Source organism: Podarcis pityusensis (assembly GCF_964106645.2).
Source record: "Podarcis pityusensis genome assembly, chromosome: 4".
NCBI lineage: Eukaryota > Metazoa > Chordata > Lepidosauria > Squamata > Lacertidae > Podarcis > Podarcis pityusensis.
Window position 1 is genome coordinate 61,576,422 of NC_138027.1, and position 22,599 is coordinate 61,599,020.

General features: G+C 38.9%; 1 protein-coding gene across 10 annotated transcripts in view; it reads left to right on the top strand.

The window, feature by feature from the left end:
* Positions 1-22,599, top strand: part of DMD (dystrophin) — a 1,019,805-nt gene that overhangs the window by 701,841 nt on the left and 295,365 nt on the right. For all 10 annotated transcript variants that reach the window (XM_081003446.1, XM_081003453.1, XM_081003448.1 and 7 more), the window contains 2 exons: positions 483-632; positions 9,737-9,901. In XM_081003446.1, coding sequence (XP_080859572.1) covers positions 483-632; positions 9,737-9,901 — 315 coding nt within the window. The remainder of the gene's footprint in view (positions 1-482; positions 633-9,736; positions 9,902-22,599) is intronic.

Sequence of the window (22,599 nt, forward strand, 5' to 3'; positions counted from 1 at the left end):
TCTCAGTCACACTAGAGAAGAGAGTGCATGTGAGCCTCAGGTTTGTGTGCATATCACTAAGCCATAGTTTATGGTTATATATACAGACTGGGCCAATATGAAAGAAAATCATTACAGTTAACCATTTGGGGGGGGGGCTGTGAAACACCAAGTGACTAAATTCTGAGCAATATTATGAATTAGTACTTGACCTTTTTATTCTCCTGAGCTTTAAATATTTTATATCGTTCCTCTATGGCTTTGCCATTTTGGTGAGCAGCTGTGTCGCGGAGGTGGGAATCATTCTAATGCAAAAGAAGGACTGCTATCCATCGCCTTTTCCTGAGGCACAGCAACCTAGAACAAAAGCTGTGGATACGTTGTGCTGAATTGAGCTCTTGAGTCTACTTACTTCAGCTGATAAACTAATCAATAGAGGTGAAGATAAGGGAGCTGAAAATTCTACTACAGTTCATTTTAAATGTTGCATTTGTCTGTTCCAGTTAAGAGTGGAAGAACTGCCTCCACACAAGGGAATACTGAAACGATTAACTGAAGCTGGAGGAAAAGCACTTGGTAGTGCATCACTGAGCCCTGAAGTAAAACATAAGCTTGACACTAGACTCAAGGAGGCTAACCATCGCTGGATAAAGGTTAGGCATATTAACAGTTGTGTTGCAGCATGTATCTGTAATCTGTTGCAGGTGTTTCCAGTGTTTTTCAGCAGTTATTTCCACCACACACACACACACACACACACACACACACACACACCGCTTCCCTCAGCATGCAATTCAGATTTATCTGTACCGTTTAATTTACTAAAGAAATAAGCATGCCTGTAATGACAACTTGAGGAGAGTCAAACTTTCCCACTCCTTCACTGGGGAGTCATGTCACTGTTGTATGTGGACTGTTGCTTCACTGGTATAGACTTCTTTCTTCAAGTTGTATTTCTGCAGCACCTGTTATTTGAGTTCCATTCAGTTCTTGAGGCTCAGAATTTGTTCATTCTGGCTTTTACGCCAGTTGGTAGATTGTAGGGTACTAGTAAGAAGCAAAGAAGAATCCACAAGCTTGAAGCCTCCCTATCCTCGCCCTACTGAGGTTGATTAAAAAACTCTTTTGTGCGTTCTAGGCTCATAGTAAAGGGCAAGGAGGAACTAGAGTAATGTAGCACACATCTGTACAGTGCCTTCAAGATGGTAATACACATTGACCTCTCCAAGTCCAAACAGTGGCCTACTCTGCCATTATGGCTATCTATGCACATTTTTTGGTGCCTCTTCATTCTCTCCCTCCACCCCTTTTAATGACCTTCATAATTGTAAATCTGGTAGGCCAGGAGAGCCATTTGTTCCAGACTCATATCGTGTGAGGAAGTAAATTTAGTAAAGCTTGTGCCTACCCACTATAGCTCCACCACCCCCTCCCTGGATGTTTTTGGGGTATAATAGATGCAGCACAGATGGCCAGCTGGTTGTTCCCACAATTCTGCAGTAGTATCTCATTAATAGTATGTCAAAGTTACAGTCATGGTGTACAGAAACAGTGTAATATGTCATGCAGTGTTGTTCATCTGAGATTGTATTTACCTAATTTTAAAACCTGCTAAGGAACAGGTGATTGTCATTATGTCTTCATATGTAAAACTACAGAATTCAAAGAGAGTGTACTCCCCCCCCCATGACTGTAGATGAAATAGTTTTCTTGATACCTTTTCTAATATTGCTATATTGACATGTTGGCATTTATAGTTTTAGCAGTGAAGTATGTGCCTGAGTTTAGTGGCTCTGTACTTCCTTAGACTCCACCAGCATCTCTTTATAAGGTTTGGTAGAATAGCTTTGTCTGATTGGATAGAATATTGCAGAAGCAATGATACCTATGAATTTTCATATCGGAGCTTTCATATCTAAATACTAATTAAACTTTCTCCACAGCAATAAAATTCAGTTTCCTTAAGCATATAACCATTAGTCTAGAAAAGAAATTGAAGTGCAACATTCAGATAAAATATGGATTTATTTGCTTTTATTTGTGTACTTAAAATCTGCTTTTATATGCCTGAGTCATATAATGTTGATTCTGAGATTATGTACTTTGTTTTTCTTCCTGTGGGCCAACAATTATTTTGAAATAATGATTGTCCTTTAGTAACACTTAAGCAGAAAACCTAATGCTCTACTATCACAGATTGCTGATTAAAAATAATAGTTTATTAACCTAAAAGATAATGGATAAGAAGCAACTGAGACAGCTTTGTTCTCTTTGCCAGATTGTATTAAAAATGTCTTATACTAAATTGGTTAGGGGAAATAGCATAAAATTGCATTTCTCAGAGATTAAAATATAAGCAATGCAAACCAGTAAAATGAGAGTTAGAATTCATATTATTCCATTTCAAAAAGCACAGCCTTAGGACACAGTTTTATCCATTAAATATTACACTGTACAATCAGATGGAGGCTATTACATGGTTAAGATTCTCTCAGATGAAATCAGTAATTCTGAGAAGAAAATGGCAAAATACACACTATCAACAGAGCAGATGTTCATGACGGATGAACACTATAGAAGAACTCAACTATATTTATGGAGATACCTTTTTTCTGTTGACCTATAAATAAAGAAATATGCCTGCACATTTTGATAACAACCATGAAGTCCTGGATTATCAAAGAGAAACTAATATGGATATTGAAGAATCATCCTGTGGTCCAGGAATCAAGGGATTGCTGTTTGTGGCAAGGAGGTGAATAGGAGAGTGAAATTAAGAAGAAAGACTTCACTATCTACAGCTACACTCCACCCTGCTAGCCTTGCAGCTGCTGAGTCTCTCACCATCAGGCAAGTCAGCCCTGGCAGCTGAGAGGAGCAATAGTCTTGTCACTTCTGCACCTGTAGCCAATCTACATCTACAATCTACATCTTCTGGCTGTATCACAAAGCAGAAACAGAGCTTTTCTGGGTAGTTTGTGGCCTTTTACACTCTGGCCTGAAAGAGGTGACAGAACTGGAAGTAGCTCGCTGTGACTTGTTTGCATCTGCCAGGACCTTGACTCCCCTGTTGCAGCAGATCAGCCTTGGAAGAGGTAATCACCTTTGGCATGATGGAAGAGAAACATGAAAGAGGTGGTCTAGAAATTTAATAAGTAGTAATAATAATAATTTACTAGTGTTGCACTCATACAAGGATTGTCCTGTATAAGCCCAGAAAATGTGAATGATAGTTTAAATGCTGAGCTGAAAATCGTATTTCTACAAAATGTTTGAAGGGTATGTACCTGGATTTTGTCAAAATCCGTAAAATTGTGAAGTGGAATAGAGGTGAAGGGTCACATTCAAAAGCATGATGTTAAAACCTAGGTGTTATCATTTATTGTATATTGCCCTGATACAAAAGTGTTGTCTGAAAACAATGCTGTCTTTATGAATAGTTTTAATTATAGAGGTATTGTTATGCTGTATTGCACACTATTTTTTTTAGGTTAAGTGTCTTTAGTTGATTTTTTTCGTCACTTAGACAACCTAATTGTTATATTTTTCCTGCTATAGCAGGGTAAACCTGGTGCTTCAAAACACAGGAAAGAGACTGGCCTTTGTGATGCATGCAGTTCTTGTCATATACCACCTGCCAGGACGCGAAACAGTTCTGTAATGTCTTTCTTGCTTTTTTATTGTGCAATAAAGGCATTTGTAGATTGGGCCTGGAGCTAGTGAACCGTAGGTTTGCCGGAAGGAGTTTATTACTCTTTAAACTTATGTTTGATCCAATATCGGGCAGGAGGGATGAGGCAGATGAGGTGAATGAAGGTAAGCTGGGTGCCACTAGCTGTGTTTTCCTTATTTATCCACCTTAGTTCTAGAGAAGTGGGTTGTCAAGATTATTCTTGTTTTGCTCTTTTTTCCATCTGCTTCTTTATTTCCTAATAATTACTAGGCATTGAAGAGACCATTTTGCTATTCACTGCGAGAGCAAATCGATTTGTTGTACCTACATTCTCAGCAGAAGCATTGTAGTGAAGTAGCATGACTATAATGCATGAACCTTTCCTATCGCTCTGGGGAAAGCATTGGACCATTCTTTTAGCCAGCCACAAGGAAATAAACAAAACATGTCAATGCACAAGCCTATGGTTTGTATAATTTGCACTGGCTGTAATTTAACTGATCGTTCACATTGAATCTTGGCAAGATATACCCACAATGTGATTATTTCTATGTAATGTTTGCCAGATGTCTAAAGCAGTATTTACCTACCTGACTGTTCAACTAGGTGTGGTGGGAGAGATCTGTGCTTATGGCTAGATGGCTGGTTCTGTTGTTTGTTTTTACTTTGAAGCAGCCATGTAGGGCTGTTAATTTGTCTGAGGAATGGGTGCTTAATACTTTTCTCCTGTACTGTTTCCTCAGTCAAAGTCCCCAGGTTATAGCATACACTCTCTTTTTTTGTTACAAATAACTATGCTTAATATTTTTAACCTAATTTGATTGATTGAATTTGTATACCACCCTTCATTTAAAGCTCACGGGGGGTTTACAACATAAAAATACACAATGAGAACACAAATACATAATAAAAACAAGAACAAAAACAAATCTCTTTAAGTCATGCTGTTTAACCTAAACAGTATGAAGGTGAAACAGAAGTTTGTAATATCATGTACACACTGAGGGCCTAGAAACAAATAAAATAATTGAGATGTACCTGCTTTTCCTGACTTGAGTACTCTTTTGAAAAACAATATTATCTTTAAAAATTACTACCACCCAATGAACTTTTCAACATAAACTCTTTCCTTTCGCGCGCGTGTGTGTGTGTGTGTGTATGTGTATGAACACATTTGTAGCAAAATCTCTATTTCTCAAGTAGCCTTTAGGCTGAGTGTGTCTTTAATAGGATTTGACTGTGTTCTTCAGCCTGCTATTAACTATTTTACTCACAATTATATAATCTGCCTATTTACATTCATTCAGTGCCATTGTCTGAAAGGGATCTCCTTTCTTTTATAGTTTCAACTTTTGCACTTAGTCCTATCAGATGGAATGCATGCAGTCAGGCAATTTTAATAATCACCCATGCTTCAATTATTGAAATGTTATGCTTTCTAAAATTTGCAGCTAAATTATATTTAAAAGACCTCCCAAGAGACAGGTGGCTGGGACAGCTGGTTAGGGCACTGAGGTCTGAATCTACTGTGCCTCAATTGCCTTAGTTTGTCTAATGAAAGCTCTGGCGCTGCCTGGCATTGCAATCTAAAAGAGGATAAAGAGGTGGCTTCCACTACAGTTTTCTAGGCTTTATTTTGCACCCTTAGAATTTTGATGCCTTTGTGTTTATCTTGATATTTTCATGATTACCTATTGAAACAACTTCAATTCATAACTTCATTCAGTTCAAATATTGTGAATTGCGAGTGTGTATTTTATTGTTCATGGAAACTGTCCAGAGAACATGGTTGGATGGTGGTATACAAGTATAATACATGATAATAAACGTTCCAGAAGATTACCAATGATTATAGCAGCAATATGACACACTAGTGCTCCCCCCACAAAAAAAAAATGTTTTGTTTTCATGTAAATACAAGAGCAACACATAACTAAAGTAACTTGTCCAGTGGTACATTCTTGTTAAGTTTCATATGCAGAACACAGTAACACTAGTGCTTTAACAGATTGGAGACTATCTGGGTTATTGCAGCATAAACTTTCACATGCAAAGGTCTTCTTCAGCAGATTAACACTGTCCCAGCCTTTCACACTGCTGCATCTGCGGGCCCAAAACTTTTTCAGATATGATAAAAGTGGGAAGCCGTCTCCCAGCATAAGCAGCAGTAAAAGCAGACCTCAGCCTGATGATGTGTGTGGAGGGGAAAGCCTAAATGGATGTCAGAATGAGTGGATGTATGTGTGAGACTGGGTTAATTGATGGAAAAGAAGGTAGGGCTATGCTTTTTCAGTTGTGGGGGGAAAGAAGAGAGTGACACTTTCAAACTAATCCATGCTTCAGAGCTGGGGTGAGGGGAAGTAGTCCTGCCCACCTTTGGCTTCAAACAACCCACAATTGATTTTGGGTGCACCCACTGCTAGTTCTGCAAGCAACTACCCCTGAGGAAATGCAGCCCTCGATGTATGGAGTACTGATGTCATGTTCACCTAGTGACTCCTAACCCTAGTTAGTGGGGTTGCAGTAGTGGTTAATCTGGAGGTTATAAAGGGATTAATGTCATTTGCCAAATCCAAGTCTGAAAGAAAGGCTTGCAGCTTTCTCATCTGATAAAATTAGATTTATCTGTGGGCAAAAAGGCATTTAATGGCTTTTGACTCTGTGAAAGCGGAAATGGATGATAGAGAATAATACTTGTAGCTGTAAAAGGAAACCAAAATCTCATGTCATAACCCATTATTCATATTTAATTCCCTGTTCAGTTATATAATTTTGGGTGACATTTTGTTAAGTAAAGAGGAAATATTAGTACCCACAATAAAATTATGACTATTTAGCTGTGCAGGATTAAGGGAATGAAGATTGCTGTAGCATAATTGCAAGGCTGCAGTAATAATGAATATTCTTGTGAAGAACTGGGAGAATTTATATAAAGTTAAGACCTTTAGCTACTACCAAATACAGAGTTTAAATCTTTTGAATTATTCATTTGCAAAGATTTCAATTAACTTACCTTAATTAATTCCTAAACTAACATGTTTAAAGTTCAGATTTTTCAAATGTTTTAGATTAATTAATTAATCTTACCTAAAGTAGTGCTTTGATGTTAAGATTGATATCAATTATTTTGTAAGAACTGTATGTAGAAGACTGGTCAAAGAGCATGTGTGGTAATGATCATTCTTTCCCACCAGCTACAGTTGAAGTGTGTATTGCTAAATTTCTGAAAATTAAATAAACTTGCAGGATCTATAGCTGGTGGAAAACTTGAGAGGTTTAAATCGCTGAGCATTAATGTTAATGTTACTGTGTTTTTAAACTGGTGTCTGGTCCATAGTTTTCATTGCTACCTTACAATAGTTTTCATTGCAACTTACAATTATGTCTAGTTCATATAGGGGTACAAATAATAAATCATCATCATCATCATTATTATTATTATCTTCAACCAAACCTGTTTTCCCTAAACCTTTTTTTAAAGAGGTTTTAGTTCACTTCCAGAGGTGCACTCCACTGACTCTCAAGTCAGACAGATGCCAACAACAATTTTTCCCTTTTAGATACAAATGCAATAGAAAATAAGCAGATAAAAGTACGATTTCAGAACAACCATTTATCAAAGGTTGACATTTGGAAACTGCTCAAACTTGAACTCTGCTCATATTTGCCCAAATTGGGGAGGAGGGTAAAAACAGTATGCACATTAAAATGCAGTGGTACCTCAGTTACATACGCTTCAGGTTACAGACTCCGCTAACCCAAAAAATAGTGCTTCAGGTTAATAACTTTGCTTCACGATGAGAACAGAAATCGGGCTCTGGAGGCGTGGCAGCAGCAGGAGGCCCCATTAGCTAAAGTGGTGCTTCAGGTTAAGAACAGTTTCAGGTTAGGAACGGACCTCCGGAACGAATTAAGTACTTAACCCGAGGTACCACTGTATAAAAATAAGACCTCTGACAGTGACTCTAGCTTTAAAAGTGCATTAATAATCATTTAGATTGGCTCTGTCTGTACCTACCACAAGATTCCCGAAGTTGTAACCATGCAACAGGTTCCATGTGACTATAATAAACTGTATTTAGGGATTTATTACGTGCATATACTTCAGAATACTCACTAGTTGGCCACTATGATGACAGGATGCTGGACCAAGTGGGCCATTGGTCTGATCCAAGAGGCTCTTCTTTATGTTCTTAGAAAGGAATCCTCAACAAAGCCTGAAGAACTGTTATTGGTGCAATCAGATTTGTGCCTATGAACACAGATGCCAGTGAATGCATTTACCATCAGAAGAATATAGGGGAGATAATTTTTGCTAACTCCCACTTCTACCTGCAGCCCACCACCACCAAAGCAGCTCCAGAAATTTAGAGGATTGTTCAGAACAATGTAGAAAGTGCCATGGCGGGGGGGGGGGGGGAGCATCCAATGGATCAAAAGTTCTTTCATGAGTGCAAGATGACCCGTTAGTTTACACCCCAAATCCCTAAATCGCCAATCAACTTCAGATGGATGTGTTCATATTCAAATTATCTATTTAGTTCGCAGCAGTGTTCATCAGTGTTGAATACCAATGGAGTCAGTCCTCACAATGCAAATATCAGCTTTGTGGATGGGGTGAGTTTCAGCAGGATCACATTTGGAGGTGGAGGTGGGAGGAAGATAAAAATTTCTCCCCCTACCCACTGACGTTCCTGTGCTACTCTGGATCATCTGCAGCTGCTACTTACTGTCAATTTTATATTTTTTTAAATCATTCGCACGTTATCGTGTCCAGCTTGGCACTAATAGGCACAATTTTAGTGCAGAGAGTAAATAAACCTAACTACTACCTTCTTGCCTTCATATGAGGTGATAAAACTGAGATGTTCATCATTCCAGCTTCTGCATAAAGTTGACATGTAGAACACAGCTAATTGTTTTCTTAAAATCAAATTTTCAAGACTTTTAACTTCACCTGGTATACTTCACCTGGTATACTTTGATTGCTGGGATTGATGTTGCTCTTTCTGAAATCAGAGTACAGAGACGAGTACTGCATGTGCATGAGATGCATAACTTATTATGGTGTACGTGTATTTTCATATTGTGTATATTGTATACAAATTTTCAAAATAAAGGTATTTTTAAATTAAAAAGTTGTTATTTTTTATAGATACACAAAAGTCCACTTCTCAGTTACTTTTGGTTCCTTCAGAACTATACAATGCCTTAAATGCATGTTGTAATATTTTTCTATTTTATAGGATAAAATGTCTAAAGGCAGCTGCTGAGCTTGGACAAGGGCCTGTTTGTGTGCTGTTTTAGAAGCCTGTTCTGCAGCAATGGGTGCTGTTCAGCTAAGTTTTACTCAGGGTAATTCCACTGAAATAAATGGACCTAACTTAGTCATGTTCATTAATTTCAGTGGGTTATATTTGAGTCAAACTTAGCTGAGTTTGTGTGGTCTTGTCCAGGTCTCATAACTGAATCATATAGAGGGACTATTACCTTTCCTTTGATAAGCCTCATATTTCCTATGCTGTTTCGTAGATATAGGCATTACAGCTTTACCCAGCAGTTGGATTGGGCCACTGTAGAAGCTGCCTCCCTGCAGTCTGACAATGCAAGTTAAAGCCAAAGTCTCTGGCCCATACAGCAAACCAACTGAAAGTATTTGGAATAAAGCTGTGGCCTGTTTTTCAGCCACCACTGTGCCGCAACACAATTTCTCCCCCACTCCCATCACTGGAGCAATTACTTTTTAATAACATAGAGACACTCCTTTTTATTTTGAAATGCCATAGACTAGAGCACATCCTGAGAAAAGCAGTAATATATAATCCAACTTAAATCAATGAGGTTTAAGAGCTTAACTGTGGTATAAATCTCATTGATTTCAATGGGACTTAGGTATCCCTAATTTTCTCTTGATCATAGCCACTATTATTCAGTTATTAAACCTTTTGGGCTAATCAGACTCCCAGTTAATGTTTATAAAGAATGTAAATTTTGTACAGAGCATAATTTATTGGCATGATGCTATGTGTGCAGCAGAATTGCAGTTTTCGTCCAAGCAAATGATTTTCTTCTGTTTTTAAAAAGGTATCCAAAGATCTGCCTGAGAAACAGAAAGAAATTGAGCACCTGCTGAATAATTTGAACCAGCTTGAACAACAGTTAAGTCAGCTGAAATTGTGGCTCTCTCCCATCAAAGAACAATTGGAGCTTTACAACCAAGTGGGCCAACCCGGGGCTTTTGACATCAAGGTAATTAAACATTCACCTATATACCTGAAGAAGTGTTCAGACGATCATTTTACAGGTGGTATTTACTTTTAGGACAACCCTACACATGGGTGGGTTTGTAGTAGAAAAAATGAAGAAGAAAAAGAGCAATTACCATTTGAAAGACTTTGTAATCATGTTGCTTTGGTTGCCTTAAAAAAAATACATTTCAATTCCAACTCCAGAGAAATAACAATACTGGGTGTATTCCACTTGTGTTAAACTGGACATCCAGGTAAGTTTCAGGGAGGAGTCAACAGCTGTGACAAAATGCTGCCTTTTAAGCCCAGTACAAACTACATAAATATGAACAATCTAAACAAGTTCAGAATATTCTGACAAGGGCAAAATATTACAGGTTGTTATCACCAAGATATCCTGGCTCCATGGAGGCTTAGTTACTAGCTTGGAAAATACCAGCCTGTCACTGTCCAGGTATTAGATTCCCTATGTGCTTACTGGGTGCATAGCTCCTTATATAAACTCGAAGCTAAGTAATTAGTCACTGTCTGTTGAAAGGGGTGTGGGCAATATTCTGAAATGCCCCATGGCAGAACTTGTGAAACTTGATTAAAAGAGATTTAATAAAAAAAGATTAAATCAAATTAAGTGTTGATACAGGAAAAAGATGCTGTTGCTTTGATTCTGTTCTAGGAAGAACTTTATCTCCTGTGTGAGAACAGGGCAGGAAGCTAGCAGTGTCAAGGAGTCTCTGACTGAAGAGTGCATTATGTATACAATTTCAAGGGCAGCTTTTATTTTTTACTAAGTCAAGGGTCACATAGCAATGTTAAACACGTGGTAGTAAAAATGACTTTGGCGTTTAACAAAACAATCTGATTTGTTGTTTTCTTTTTAATCTTTTTTTTTGGGGGGGGGGGTCAATTCTCTTTTACTTCTTGCACCTCATGGGATTTACTCATGTGTCTCTCTCAGCATCGCTGCAAGTCTCTCCAAACCTCTTTGCTGCCTTTGCTCTATCCACCCCATAGCTGTTTTCTTACTTTCTGCACTTGCAGAGTCATAACTCTCACCTCATTCACAGGCTTGCTGCAGTCGTACATCACATATACCCCCCCCCCGTGTTTCTCTCTGTACCCCATCTCTGCTCCCTATCGGTTGCTCCCCTTTCTCTGGTACCTCACCACACACCTTTCTGTCTGCAACATCTCTCAGATACCTTTCATAGAATCATAGAATTGTTGAGTTGGAAGATAATTTCCCCTCTGGTCTCTCTGTACCCCTAGCACACTTTCTTCTGTGTCTTGGGTGCAGATGGGCTGTGCACGAACAATAGGTATTTGTGCCATTCTCCTAAAAGGATCGAATAGGCAGAGGGTTGCAACTGGTTTACAAGCCTTCAGTTGTCTTGGCCTATTCCAAGGGTAGGGAATGAAGAGATCAGCAGAGACTCTGCAGGGTCCTGTATACTACCATTTCATCCTGTTTGCTCCCATCATTTTTTAAAAAAAAGATTTTAAATTCTTGTGGTTTAAAATTTTGGAGGTTTGGTTTGTGTTCTGAATTTTATTTATTTTATATTTTATTGTTGTTAGCCACTTTGATACCTCCTACGTAGTAAAAAGCAGGATATATATTTTAAATAAATACATCACAACTCATCCTTAAGCTGGGTAGGAACTGCAGCAAGAAAAAAATTATGTATGCTTAAATATGCCAGATCCAGAATTGGATGGGATCCAAATGGGCAGAAATAAGCTCTGTGTCACAGTTGGGGGATTTGTAGCCCTTTAGATTTCCATCGACCTCAGCCAGTGTGGCGAATGGTCAGGGGTGCTGGAAGTTTTAGTCCAGCAATATCTGATTTTGATGCAAGAGCGATACACATGCTTAACTTCTGTTGATATTAATAGGACTTGAAACATTTTGTTTAGGCTGTGTGCTGCTCTTTCTGTTTAGCATATGCTGCTGAGGTAGCTCTTGTGTAAGAATCTGCCTGCTACAACAGTTACTTGAAAGGATAGGAGCATGCTGTAAATGCAGCTTCACTTAAAGATCTTTTTTGGAAAGTAATTATTCAAAGCCTTAGGGGAGTATGTGTGAAAACAAGCAAGCATATTTTTTTAAAACCTGGCAATTTTAAAACAATTTTTAAACTTGGCAAATTCTTCTTTTATCTATAGAAAGTTTCTTCTTCTTCTTTGAGCTATAAATAAAAATGACTTTCACTGCCCTGCAGGGGCTCCCTAAGAAATTGAATAACAATAATTGTGTAGAGCTGCAAATGTTTACTGAAAACCATCTAAATCACCTTTATTCTTGAGTTCCTGTCATAACAGGTATGATTACAATCACTGAACACAGAATGTATTGTTTTGAACTCTGCAGGAAGAACATTGGATATTGGAGAGTGGAAGGAGGAAATAATGAAATGATAAGCATGTGCACAATAAGCTGTACAAAGAGCAACATTCAGTGTTTAGAGAGAGAGTCACAGAGGGAAATAATGTTTATGGTCTGATAGTGGGGGGAAATAGAGTGCTACCCACAAGCTGTTCTGTTCAGGCCAGGCTCCAGTTGCTGGGGGTCCACAACAGCCAAGGGACTGGACACACAGCTAGCCATTCAGGCAAGGTCAGGAAGCAGTCCTGTATCCTACCAGGTCTTGTGGAAATACACTGTTCCAGCCTGGTAATGAGGCCTTTTTTCCCCTGGAACAGCTAGAATTACACTCAGGGTCCAGCTGGCATCAAAGAGAGGTCTCCTCATGGGGAGGACTTTGCTCATGCAGAGACTTTACTTTTCCATTTAAGATACTGTCGCTCATGCAGACTCAGGGCTATACTCTGCTGCCCCGCTGTATGCTGCCTTCTACAAGCGTTCCAACTCCTCCACATTCCCAGATATAGTCAGGTTGTAGGCTTCACTAAGGAACAGGGTCATCTAGGTTGAAGAATTCTCCAGCTGAGCCATGACACAAGTACAGGAAAAGAAAAGTCATGCATGAAAAGGAGAATACATTTCATCAGAAGTTATCCACTGATGCAAGTGCTTGGTGGATTTAAGAAGGCCCCAGTCTGCATTCCTGAAGCCGGTTAGGATTGGGTAGAGAGACTCCTCTGCTAACAGGAAAAATCCACTGTTGTGGAGGCCACCCCTCTGCCCACAAAAAGGGCCCTTCTGCTATGCCAGCCTGGATATGGTGGTGAACCTCTTCCAATGTCCCTACTTTCCACCCAGATTAGCAAGCTTTGGATGTGGTAGTGCCTCCCTGCTCCATTGTCCTTTCAGGTACTGTTATGATTGCTCTGCCTGTTTAGTTGGTGGTGTTATAATACTCATGGTAAAGATGGATAAATGTGACATTTACTTTTCCATTTTCTGAGTTGTATTTTGCCACCTAGTGTTTTTAACACCTAAACATTATGTCAGAGTGAAACTGTTTAATTTGTGTATATTTAATTTGACTACTACTGCTGCTACTCTTGAACAGTTATATATCATTGTATACTAGTGGGTTTCAACATATGCATGTCAGAAGTGGCATAGGCCTTTGTAAATTTATATACCACTCTTCATAAAGAGATCGCAGGGCAGTTCACAGAATAAAATACAAGCAAATAATTAAACCAAAACAACAAAACGATAACCCCACAGATGCATTTAAAAGTCTGTGGGATATCAGTCAGCCAATTACTGTAGGTCTTTTCTCAAATCTTAGTTTCTATGGCAGGGTAACAGTACGCAAACATTAAATTAAATTATTGACTTCCTGTTTTTAAATGTCTTTCGCAGTAACCAAGACACTTTGCTATGGTTCACACAAGACATAATTTGATTTTTTATTTTTAATCCTAATACTGTTACAACTAATCTGTTCTCTTTCCTCTAACATCAGAAAGCCCCCCTCCCTTTGTGGTTTTTCTGGTAGTGGGCGTACAGAGACTACCTATATAGCCTATCTCTTCTTTCACCCAGCTGTTTCACTGCCTCCCTGAATCCCATAAAGAACTTTAATTGTCAATAAACAATCTTCAACTCATCCTTTAAGCAAAACGTTATATTCCCACCCAATAAAAAGCTAGAAAGGGCTATGCCAGGATAATCAGTCCAGGCTATTAATGCTTCAGCAACTGATGGCAAATCTCATTGTATACTTACACACAAAGGAAAACTAAGTAGATCTAGTTTACAAAGCTACACACACTTGCTAAGGATTAAATCTCATGGAATTCAGTGGTCCATATGTTAATTTAAAATCATTTGTACCCTACTCTTCCTAAGGATAAAACAAAGAAAGAACAAACAGTCAAAACAATAAAATATAACAGGAAATGCAGAACAAAAGAATATAACACAGAACCCTGCATGTCTAGGGTGGCTCAAAAGCATAATTAAAAATAAATGTTTTAACTGGCTGCCTAAATGTAAGCAGTGTGAGAGACATACAAATCTTCTCTAGGAGGAAGTTCCAGAAGTGGTGGGCTTCATAAGGTGGCAACCTCTTGCGTGTTGTCTTCTTACAAATATTTGAGACACTGTACCTCAAAACTCCCAATAACCTCTCTTAGTGGTTTCAAGTAGATATTCAAAAGCATGGGTATAGAGTAGAATCTTGAGGAATCCCACAAGGCAACGGCCATGAGGTCGAACAAAAGTCACCCAGCATCATCTTCGTGAAACATGCCTTCATGGAGAGCTAGAACCACTGCAAAGTGGTTTCTCTAGTTCCTAGCCCAAACAGACAAACCATACCATAGTCAAATGTACAAAATACTACTGAGAGCTTCTGCAGCATCAGCAGGGATGTGCTCCCCCTGTCTAATATTTGGCAGTGGTCATCCACCAAGGCAACCATTTCCATTTCATTCTCATGACCAGATTGGAAGCAAGATTGAAATGAGTAGAGAAATCAGTTTCATCCAGGAAAGCGTGGAGCACACGTGCATAGTATGTGGGCAAAAAGTTCCAGACAAATCTAGCAAGAGATTTCAGGAATCCAGCAGTTGTCACAGAATAGGGCTAATAATGGAAAATATTTATAAAGAAAATGTGTGGAGAATTCTGAGAGCTCAGTGAAGTGGCTAACATGAATCTCTGCCAGTAATGTTCTGAAGTAGCTGATGTGATTAATTTTATAAGCAATTATATGTTGTAAGGCAGCTCAGGTATTTTAGGAATATCTTAGCTACTTACCATACAGCTAAGCTTAGCTTAATCAGTGAATTTTATTTATGGTAGAATTCAGTAGCTGAGAGACCTAGATTTAAAATAGGCTAATCTTATGCTTTATATACACAGAATAGCTGTCTTACTAAATATATATCCCATCAACAGCAAACCACCCCATATTTATAATGATTTTTGCCCCATAATAATTTCTTCAGTAACAATTTGTAAGGATAAAATAAAGACTTTGATAAGTTATAGAGATGAGTATCAGGGGAAGCATCTATCATGTTAATATGCTAATCATTGTGTGCATGCTATTTATCACAATACATTTAATTGACAGCAGATTGCTTTTACGGTAAAAGATAAGAATGCCAACAAAAGGGATATGAATGAAAACGAATCATGAAGAAAAATTAATTAGATCACCTTCCTGAATTAGACTGACCAAAAGAAGAGCTAATTTCCCTTTTAAAAATATCCCAATGGCAGATGAATAGTAAAGTTAAACAGGCGTTGTCCTTTATGTGTAATGTATTCTTGTAATGAATGTCACGGTTCTAATCAATAGAATTCAGCACTGGTTCTTTTCCTTTTTATTCATATCTGAGTAGTGTCAATAATTATTTTCAGTTCAGCACATTCTTATGAAAGCAATAGCTCAGTAGTTGAGGACATGCTTGGAAAGCAGAATATCCCAATTTCAGTCCCTGGCACCTACTGTAGCTAAAAGAATCAGGTGGCAGTTGATGTGACCTCTGCTTGAAAACCCTGGAGAGACACTGCTTTCTACCACCTTGGGCTAGTAAAACAGCTGCAGCCATTTCTAGACCAGGATAGCGAGACCGTTGTTATCAGTGCACTGGTACGACTGCTCTTCAGATTGGCCTGGAAGCTGCAGCTCCTGCAAAATGTGGAGTCTTGGCTGCTCACTGGGACAAGATATCCCTACCATGTTATGCCACTATCGAAAAAATTGCACAAGCTGACATTCAAGGTTCTGGTTCTGGTTCCCAATTCAGCTTGGGATCTGGATGCCTAAAAGATTGTATATATACAATTGATCACTGTGCTTTGCAAATGAGGTCCTCCTGCAGATACCGTCTTATCAGGAGGTTTGTTCCACACAGTGTGGGAATCAGATCTTGAGTGTTGTGGCTCCTACCCCTTCATAAAGGGAAATCCTGTTGGTGAAAGGCAGGACTCTGCAGTGCCATCTGGTGTCACAGTGCTATAACGCATACAGTTGTACCTTGCTTCTTGAACAGAATGTGTTCTGGGCGTCTCTTCAACTCCCAGAACCATTCAAAAACCAAGGCGTGGCTTCTGATTGGCTGCAGGAGCATCCTGCACCCAATCGGAAGCTGTGCCAGATGTTCGGCTCCTGAAAACCATTCGAAAACCGGAACACTCACGAAGCATTTCAGATCCATGGTACAACTGTATAAAACACTTTATCTTTATGAATGTAGCTGAGTCCTTACGTGACTCTGAAGAATATTCATACAGCAAAATATCAGGACCAGTGGGGCTTTGCCTTAACAGCACCTCCTGCACTTAAATAAGGATGAGTACCAAAGTACCAATATTTCCTAGCACTTTTGGGGGGTAAGAAATAACTTTTTAAAGGCAATAGCATACACAGTAAAGGAAGACAAATGTCAAAAATAGATCTTCATGGTGTATATGAATTGGCTTTTTGAAGATGTACCGTATTTTTCGCCCTATAGGACGCACTTTCCCCCCTCCAAAAATGAAGGGGAAATGTGTGTGCGTCCTATGGGGCGAATGCCGGCTTCAGGAAGCTATCCACAAGCCTTGGGAGCCCGGCGCGACTTCCCTCAGGCTTCCAGAGCTTGCGGATGGCAGCCTGCGGGCTTTTCAGGGAGGTGGGGGAATTCCCCCATCTCCTAGAAAAGCCAATAGAAGCCGCGCAGCCCTTTTAAAGAGCGCACGGCTTCTGCCGGTTTTGCGGGAGGTGGGGGAATTCCACCCCACTGCCCTGGAGAGGCTTTGCGCGCAGCTGTCCCCAAGCTAGAAGAGCGAGACGGAGCCCTCCGTCTCGCTGTTCTGGCTTGGGAACAGCCTTGCTAGCCTCTGCAGGACAGCGGGGCGAAGGCACCCCGCTGCCCTGGAGAGGCTTTGCACGCAGCAATCCCCAAGTTAGAAGAGCGAGACGGAGCCTCTCCGTCTCGCTGTTCTGGCTTGGGAACAGCCTTGCTAGCCTCTGCAGGACAGCGAGGTGAATGCACCCCGCTGCCCTGCAGAGGCTTTGCGCGCAGCCGTCCCCAAGCTAGAAGAGCGAGAAGGAGTCCTCCGTCTCGCTGTTCTGGCTTGGGAACAGCCTTCCTTTGCGCGCAGCCATCCCCAAGCTAGAAGAGCCAATAGAAGCCGTGCAGCCCCTTTAAAGAGCGGTGGCTTCTCCGGGAGGTGGGGAATACTCAGTGTTTGTCGGGGCTGGTGGGGGAAGGCTTGCGGATAGCAGCCTGTTCTGGGGGCTGGGGTCGGGGGAAGCTCGGGCTTCCCCCGCCCCAGCCCCGCGCCTGGGGGGGGAATATTTTTTTTTCTTTATTTCCCCCCCCCAAAAAAACTAGGTGTGTCCTATGGGCCAGTGCGTCCTATAGGGCGAAAAATACGGTATGTCATGTTAGAATCACTTTTCTGAAGGCATTCGTTTCAAAAAATGAGGAATCTTTCCAAAAACTTACTTTCTGCAGGGAAGACTGACTATATTCTAGACAATTAGCACAAAAGAGCAATTAATGTTTTTTCAGCATATATGAGTAGGAGGGCACTATCTACTTAGTCATGGAAAGAAGGCTGTGTAATTATCTTAAGTTTAGGTAAGCAGAAGTCACGCTGTGCTGAACTGTCATGGCCTTCAATTCTTGGTGCAAAAGTTGCTGATTTGAGGTAGAATGGAGCTCCTGCCAAATAAGTCACTCAGCATAAAACAAGCCGGTCCATGTGTTCCCATTAGTCTTCAGTCTCCTTTCTGTAGCCTCTTGCTCCTGACCTCCTCCTTTTAGCTATCTTTGCTCTTTATATGGGCAGGGAAGAAGATGGGAAAGGATCAGATAGCTGGCCAGGCCACCAGGGCTCTCCGAGCCACACTGTGTTTATATCTGGTCTCGCTAGTTGCAGCATGGAGCAGACATGAGCCCCAGTTGTGTGTAACTCACCCCAAAAATGTCTACCAAAAACTGGTTCTAGAGTTGAATGGTGATTCATAGATCTATGATTGCAAAAGCTGAGCAAGTAACTCAAAATAATAAGGGAGCTAACTAGCCATTTTGCTGCCTGCTAGAGCTACGAATAAATCACCTATTTGTATCAACTATTGATTATATTAAATGAATGCATATATAAGCTGTCTATATTAATGTTACACTGTTTCCTCTCAAACTTAGGAATACATTGCAAGTAAGATGGAAGTAGAACTAAAAGTAGACTAAAATGTCTAGGATTTTATTTGCTTAGGGAAAATAGTGCAAGAGAAAAACATTTGAGTTTGTGAAATAATTTAATTTCAAAATAAATAATTTGCTGTGGCATTTACAAATACTTAAAAAGCTTGAAGTATTTCAGAAAAGAAACTGTAGGATCATCATAACATTCACAACAAGTCTATCTTTGAGCCTTTGAATATCATCCAGAAGTGAAAGCAACTTGTCTTTCTTCCTCGTCTTTGAAATAAATGAAAACAAAAGGATTATTAAAGGAAACAATAAGGATTTATTCATGGAATACTATAACAAGATGTCAGTATTAGGCCCCTAAAACTGATTCTTAGCTATGCATTCTTGTGAAGTTCACTCATGCACTCATATGTTTTACAAAGAATAAATCCATTGAGAACATTGCTAGCAAGCTATTAATAATGGATTTTTTTGTGTCAGAAATTAAAAATGCTTCTGTTGACTGCTGAACAAAATGTATGCTTTTGTATATTTTTTTAACAGAAAGATGGGATAGAAGTGCTAACAATAAATTTAAAAAGTAAATTTAAGGACTGTGTGCAGATTAAGGTTGCAACCCCATACACACTTAACTAGGATTGGATCCTGCTGAGCACTCTGGAATTAACTTCCAAATAAATATGTATAGAAAACCATTGTAAATTTACTGCACTTGGTATGCATTGAAATTAGTGGGACTTAAATCATGACTGACAGTGCAGTGCAATACTAGCCATGTATACTCAGTCCCAACCCAGTTTACCTGGAGTACTCTGAATTCAATAGGACTTACTTTTGAGTAGGCATGGCTAGACTAGTTAAGACTGAAATGGGAACTAAGAGGAACTAACTTAACCTGGAACCCATCATGTTTTGATACTTATTTATTTAACAAAATTTATATACCACTTGATTGATTAAGGAAAACCTCTAAGTGGTTAATAACCTCTAAATGTTTTGACAGTGCAGTATATTTCAATGTTAGGCTTAACTCAGACTTAAGCTTCAGAGGAAAAATAGGTTCAGCTTGAAAATGGACTTTACTTTTGAGAAACCTTTCTAAAACAAAGGTTTACAAGGATGGTGCAGCGGTGTTTCTAAGGGTGATATTCAACTAAGCTTTACTCAAAGTTGACCCCTTAATACACAGCCTTCATTTACGTTGCAGTGACTTATTGTTCCTTGTTTGCATGGGGTATAGAAGGGTGGCTATATATCAGTTTTTAAAATATCTAAATTTTAGTTGGTCTCTTGGAGTATTTTGAAGTATGTCAAGGAAAACAGGATAATAAAGGAATAGCAAGAGAAGGAAAATCTAACTTATTCTAAATACACTAATCAGGAATAAAAACCTATTAGTTGGACTGAAAAGGTATTTAATTATTTGAAAATGGGAATTATAAAATACTTGATACAGAAGTGGCAGAGAGATATTTCTAAGTTTGTCTGGCAGGGCAAAAAGCCCAGAATTAAGTTTAAGATATTAACTGATGCAAAACAAAGAGGGGGCTTTGCCCTGCCAGACTTAAAGTTGTATTATGAAGCCGCAGCGTTCTGCTGGCTAAAAGACTGGCTACTTCTTGAAGACACTGACGTGTTAGATCTGGAAGGGTTTAACAATGCTTTTGGATGGCATGCATATTTATGGTATGACAAGGTTAAAGCAAATAAGGCCTTTAAGAACCATATTGTCAGAAAATCACTGTTTAATGTCTGGACAAAATATAAAGACTTGCTGGAAAATAAAACACCAAGGTGGCTTTCACCTTTGGAAGCTAAGGCCCGAAAAAGACCCAATATGGAGGCTAAATGGCCAAAATATTGGGAAATACTAGAAAAGGATGGAGATAATTGGAAATTGCAGAGTTTGGAGAAAATGAAAGACAAAGTGCGAGATTGGTTACATTACGCTCAGATTAAAGAAGTTTTAAAAATGATAAGAAACTAGGGTTCCAGGTGGAGAAATCGAAACTAGAAACAGAATTGTTAGAACCAAAGATTAAGGTACTTTCAAGGATGTATAACTTGCTGTTAAAATGGAATACACAAGATGAAACGGTTAAATCGGCTATGATAAGGTGGGCACAGGACATTGGGTATAATATCATGTTTGAGGACTGGGAAAGGTTGTGGAGTAATGGATTGAAATTTACTGCATGTAACGCTTTGAAAGAAAATGTAATGAAAATGATTTATAGATGGTATATGACCCCAGTCAAACTTGCAAAAATTTACCACCTGTCTGATAATAAGTGTTGGAAATGTAAAGAGTGTGAGGGAACGTTCTTCCACCTCTGGTGGACTTGCCCTAAAGTGAAGGCGTTCTGGGAAATGATTTATAATGAATTGAAAAAGGTATTTAAATATACCTTCACTAAGAAACCAGAGGCTTTCCTTTTGGGTATTGTCGGCCAAGGGGTGGTAAAGAAGGACCAGACATTTTTTATGTATGCAACAACAGCAGCAAGGATACTTCTTGCAAAACACTGGAAAACTCAAGATCTACCCACACTGGAAGAATGGCAGATGCAACTGATAGACTACATGAAACTGGCTGAAATGACCGGCAGAATTCGTGACCTGGGAGAAGAGAGGATTGAGGAGGACTGGAAGAAATTTAAGAATTATTTACAAAAACATTGTAATTTGAGTGAATGCTAAATAGGATGCTAGACCAAAATAACTGAGCACCACTAAACTTAGAGGTTTTTAAGAAAATAAGTAAGATTGTGAAAATTTAACTCCTTTCAAGAACTATAAGATTATGAAACACAGAAGGGATATAAGAATGTAAATAGGATGATAAATTGCTGACAAAATGTTATAACGATGAAAGTGGGAGCGGGAGATGTGAGGAAGTCCAAAGAAAATGTGAAATTATGTTAAGACAAATGTTATATTGTTTATTATGTTTATTTCTATTGTAAAACCCAATAAATTGCTTAAAAAAATATATATATATATAAAATACTTGATAAAATATGCCAAAGGATAAATACTAGTAGATAGAAGACTTTAGGGCATGAAAGGTTTAAAAAAGCACAAGAAAAACTGTCAGGCAAACATCAAGAGCAACTTGACAACAGAAAGCTGAAGAATGAAATGATACTTTGCAAAGATTTAGAATGACATTGAACTGGACACTTAAAAAGCAGAATGCATTTTTCATTTCTCCATCATTGACATGATTTGGTTGAATTCCAAGACAGTGAACACCTTGCTGTACAATTTTGTCTAGTGTCAAACTTTTGCAGTACAGTTCTGTCTACTGGGACAGATGACTGAGATGGGATAAAAAAGAAAGATCGTCACTGTGTATAGCTAGTGGCATAACAGAAAGGAAGCATTTGAAAAAGCTGCCAGAAGTAGATCAAACTACAGAAGGAAAAAGAAAAGAAAAAACTGTTTCAGTAAGCCATATAGCACTGCATCATAGTGAGGTTTCCCTTTAGAAAAAGAATAACGAAAAAGCTCCATCTGTCAAATGTTATGTTAGTCATGGCCCTTTCCTTGTAATTTAAATTAAAAGGGATCCCTTCTAACATTAATGCCATTTACGTACAGGTCTCAGGTGAAAGGGTGATTGTTTATTTAAAATATTTATATCCCATCTTTCCTCCAAAAAGTTCAAGGTGGCTGCAAGATAAAATGATAAATTAATACTAAAACTGCAGCAGAAAATAACAGAATACATAAAAATTGAAGATTATTAAAAAATCAGTTCCATAAAATAGTGATGCCTAAAGTTTCCTAAAAAGGAAGGGGTTTTTTTCTTAACCAATTTACAATCAACCAATAGAGAAAAAGCAAGACAGGCTGCCTTTGGGAGAGAATTCTGAGACCTGCTATTTGTGTGTTTTTTTTAAATTCTGTTTTGTTAAAATGCCTACTAGTTATATCAGCTTGGATAGCTCAGTTGGTTAGAGCATGGCACGGTGCTGATGAGCTTACAAAGAGAACATCCCCCCCCCCCTTTTAAACTCATATGAAACATGCCTGCTACAGACCAATCCATCCCTACTCAGCAGTTTATTCCAGTGAGTTTAATGGGGCTTACTCCTAAGCAACTGGCAATTCTGGTAATTACGG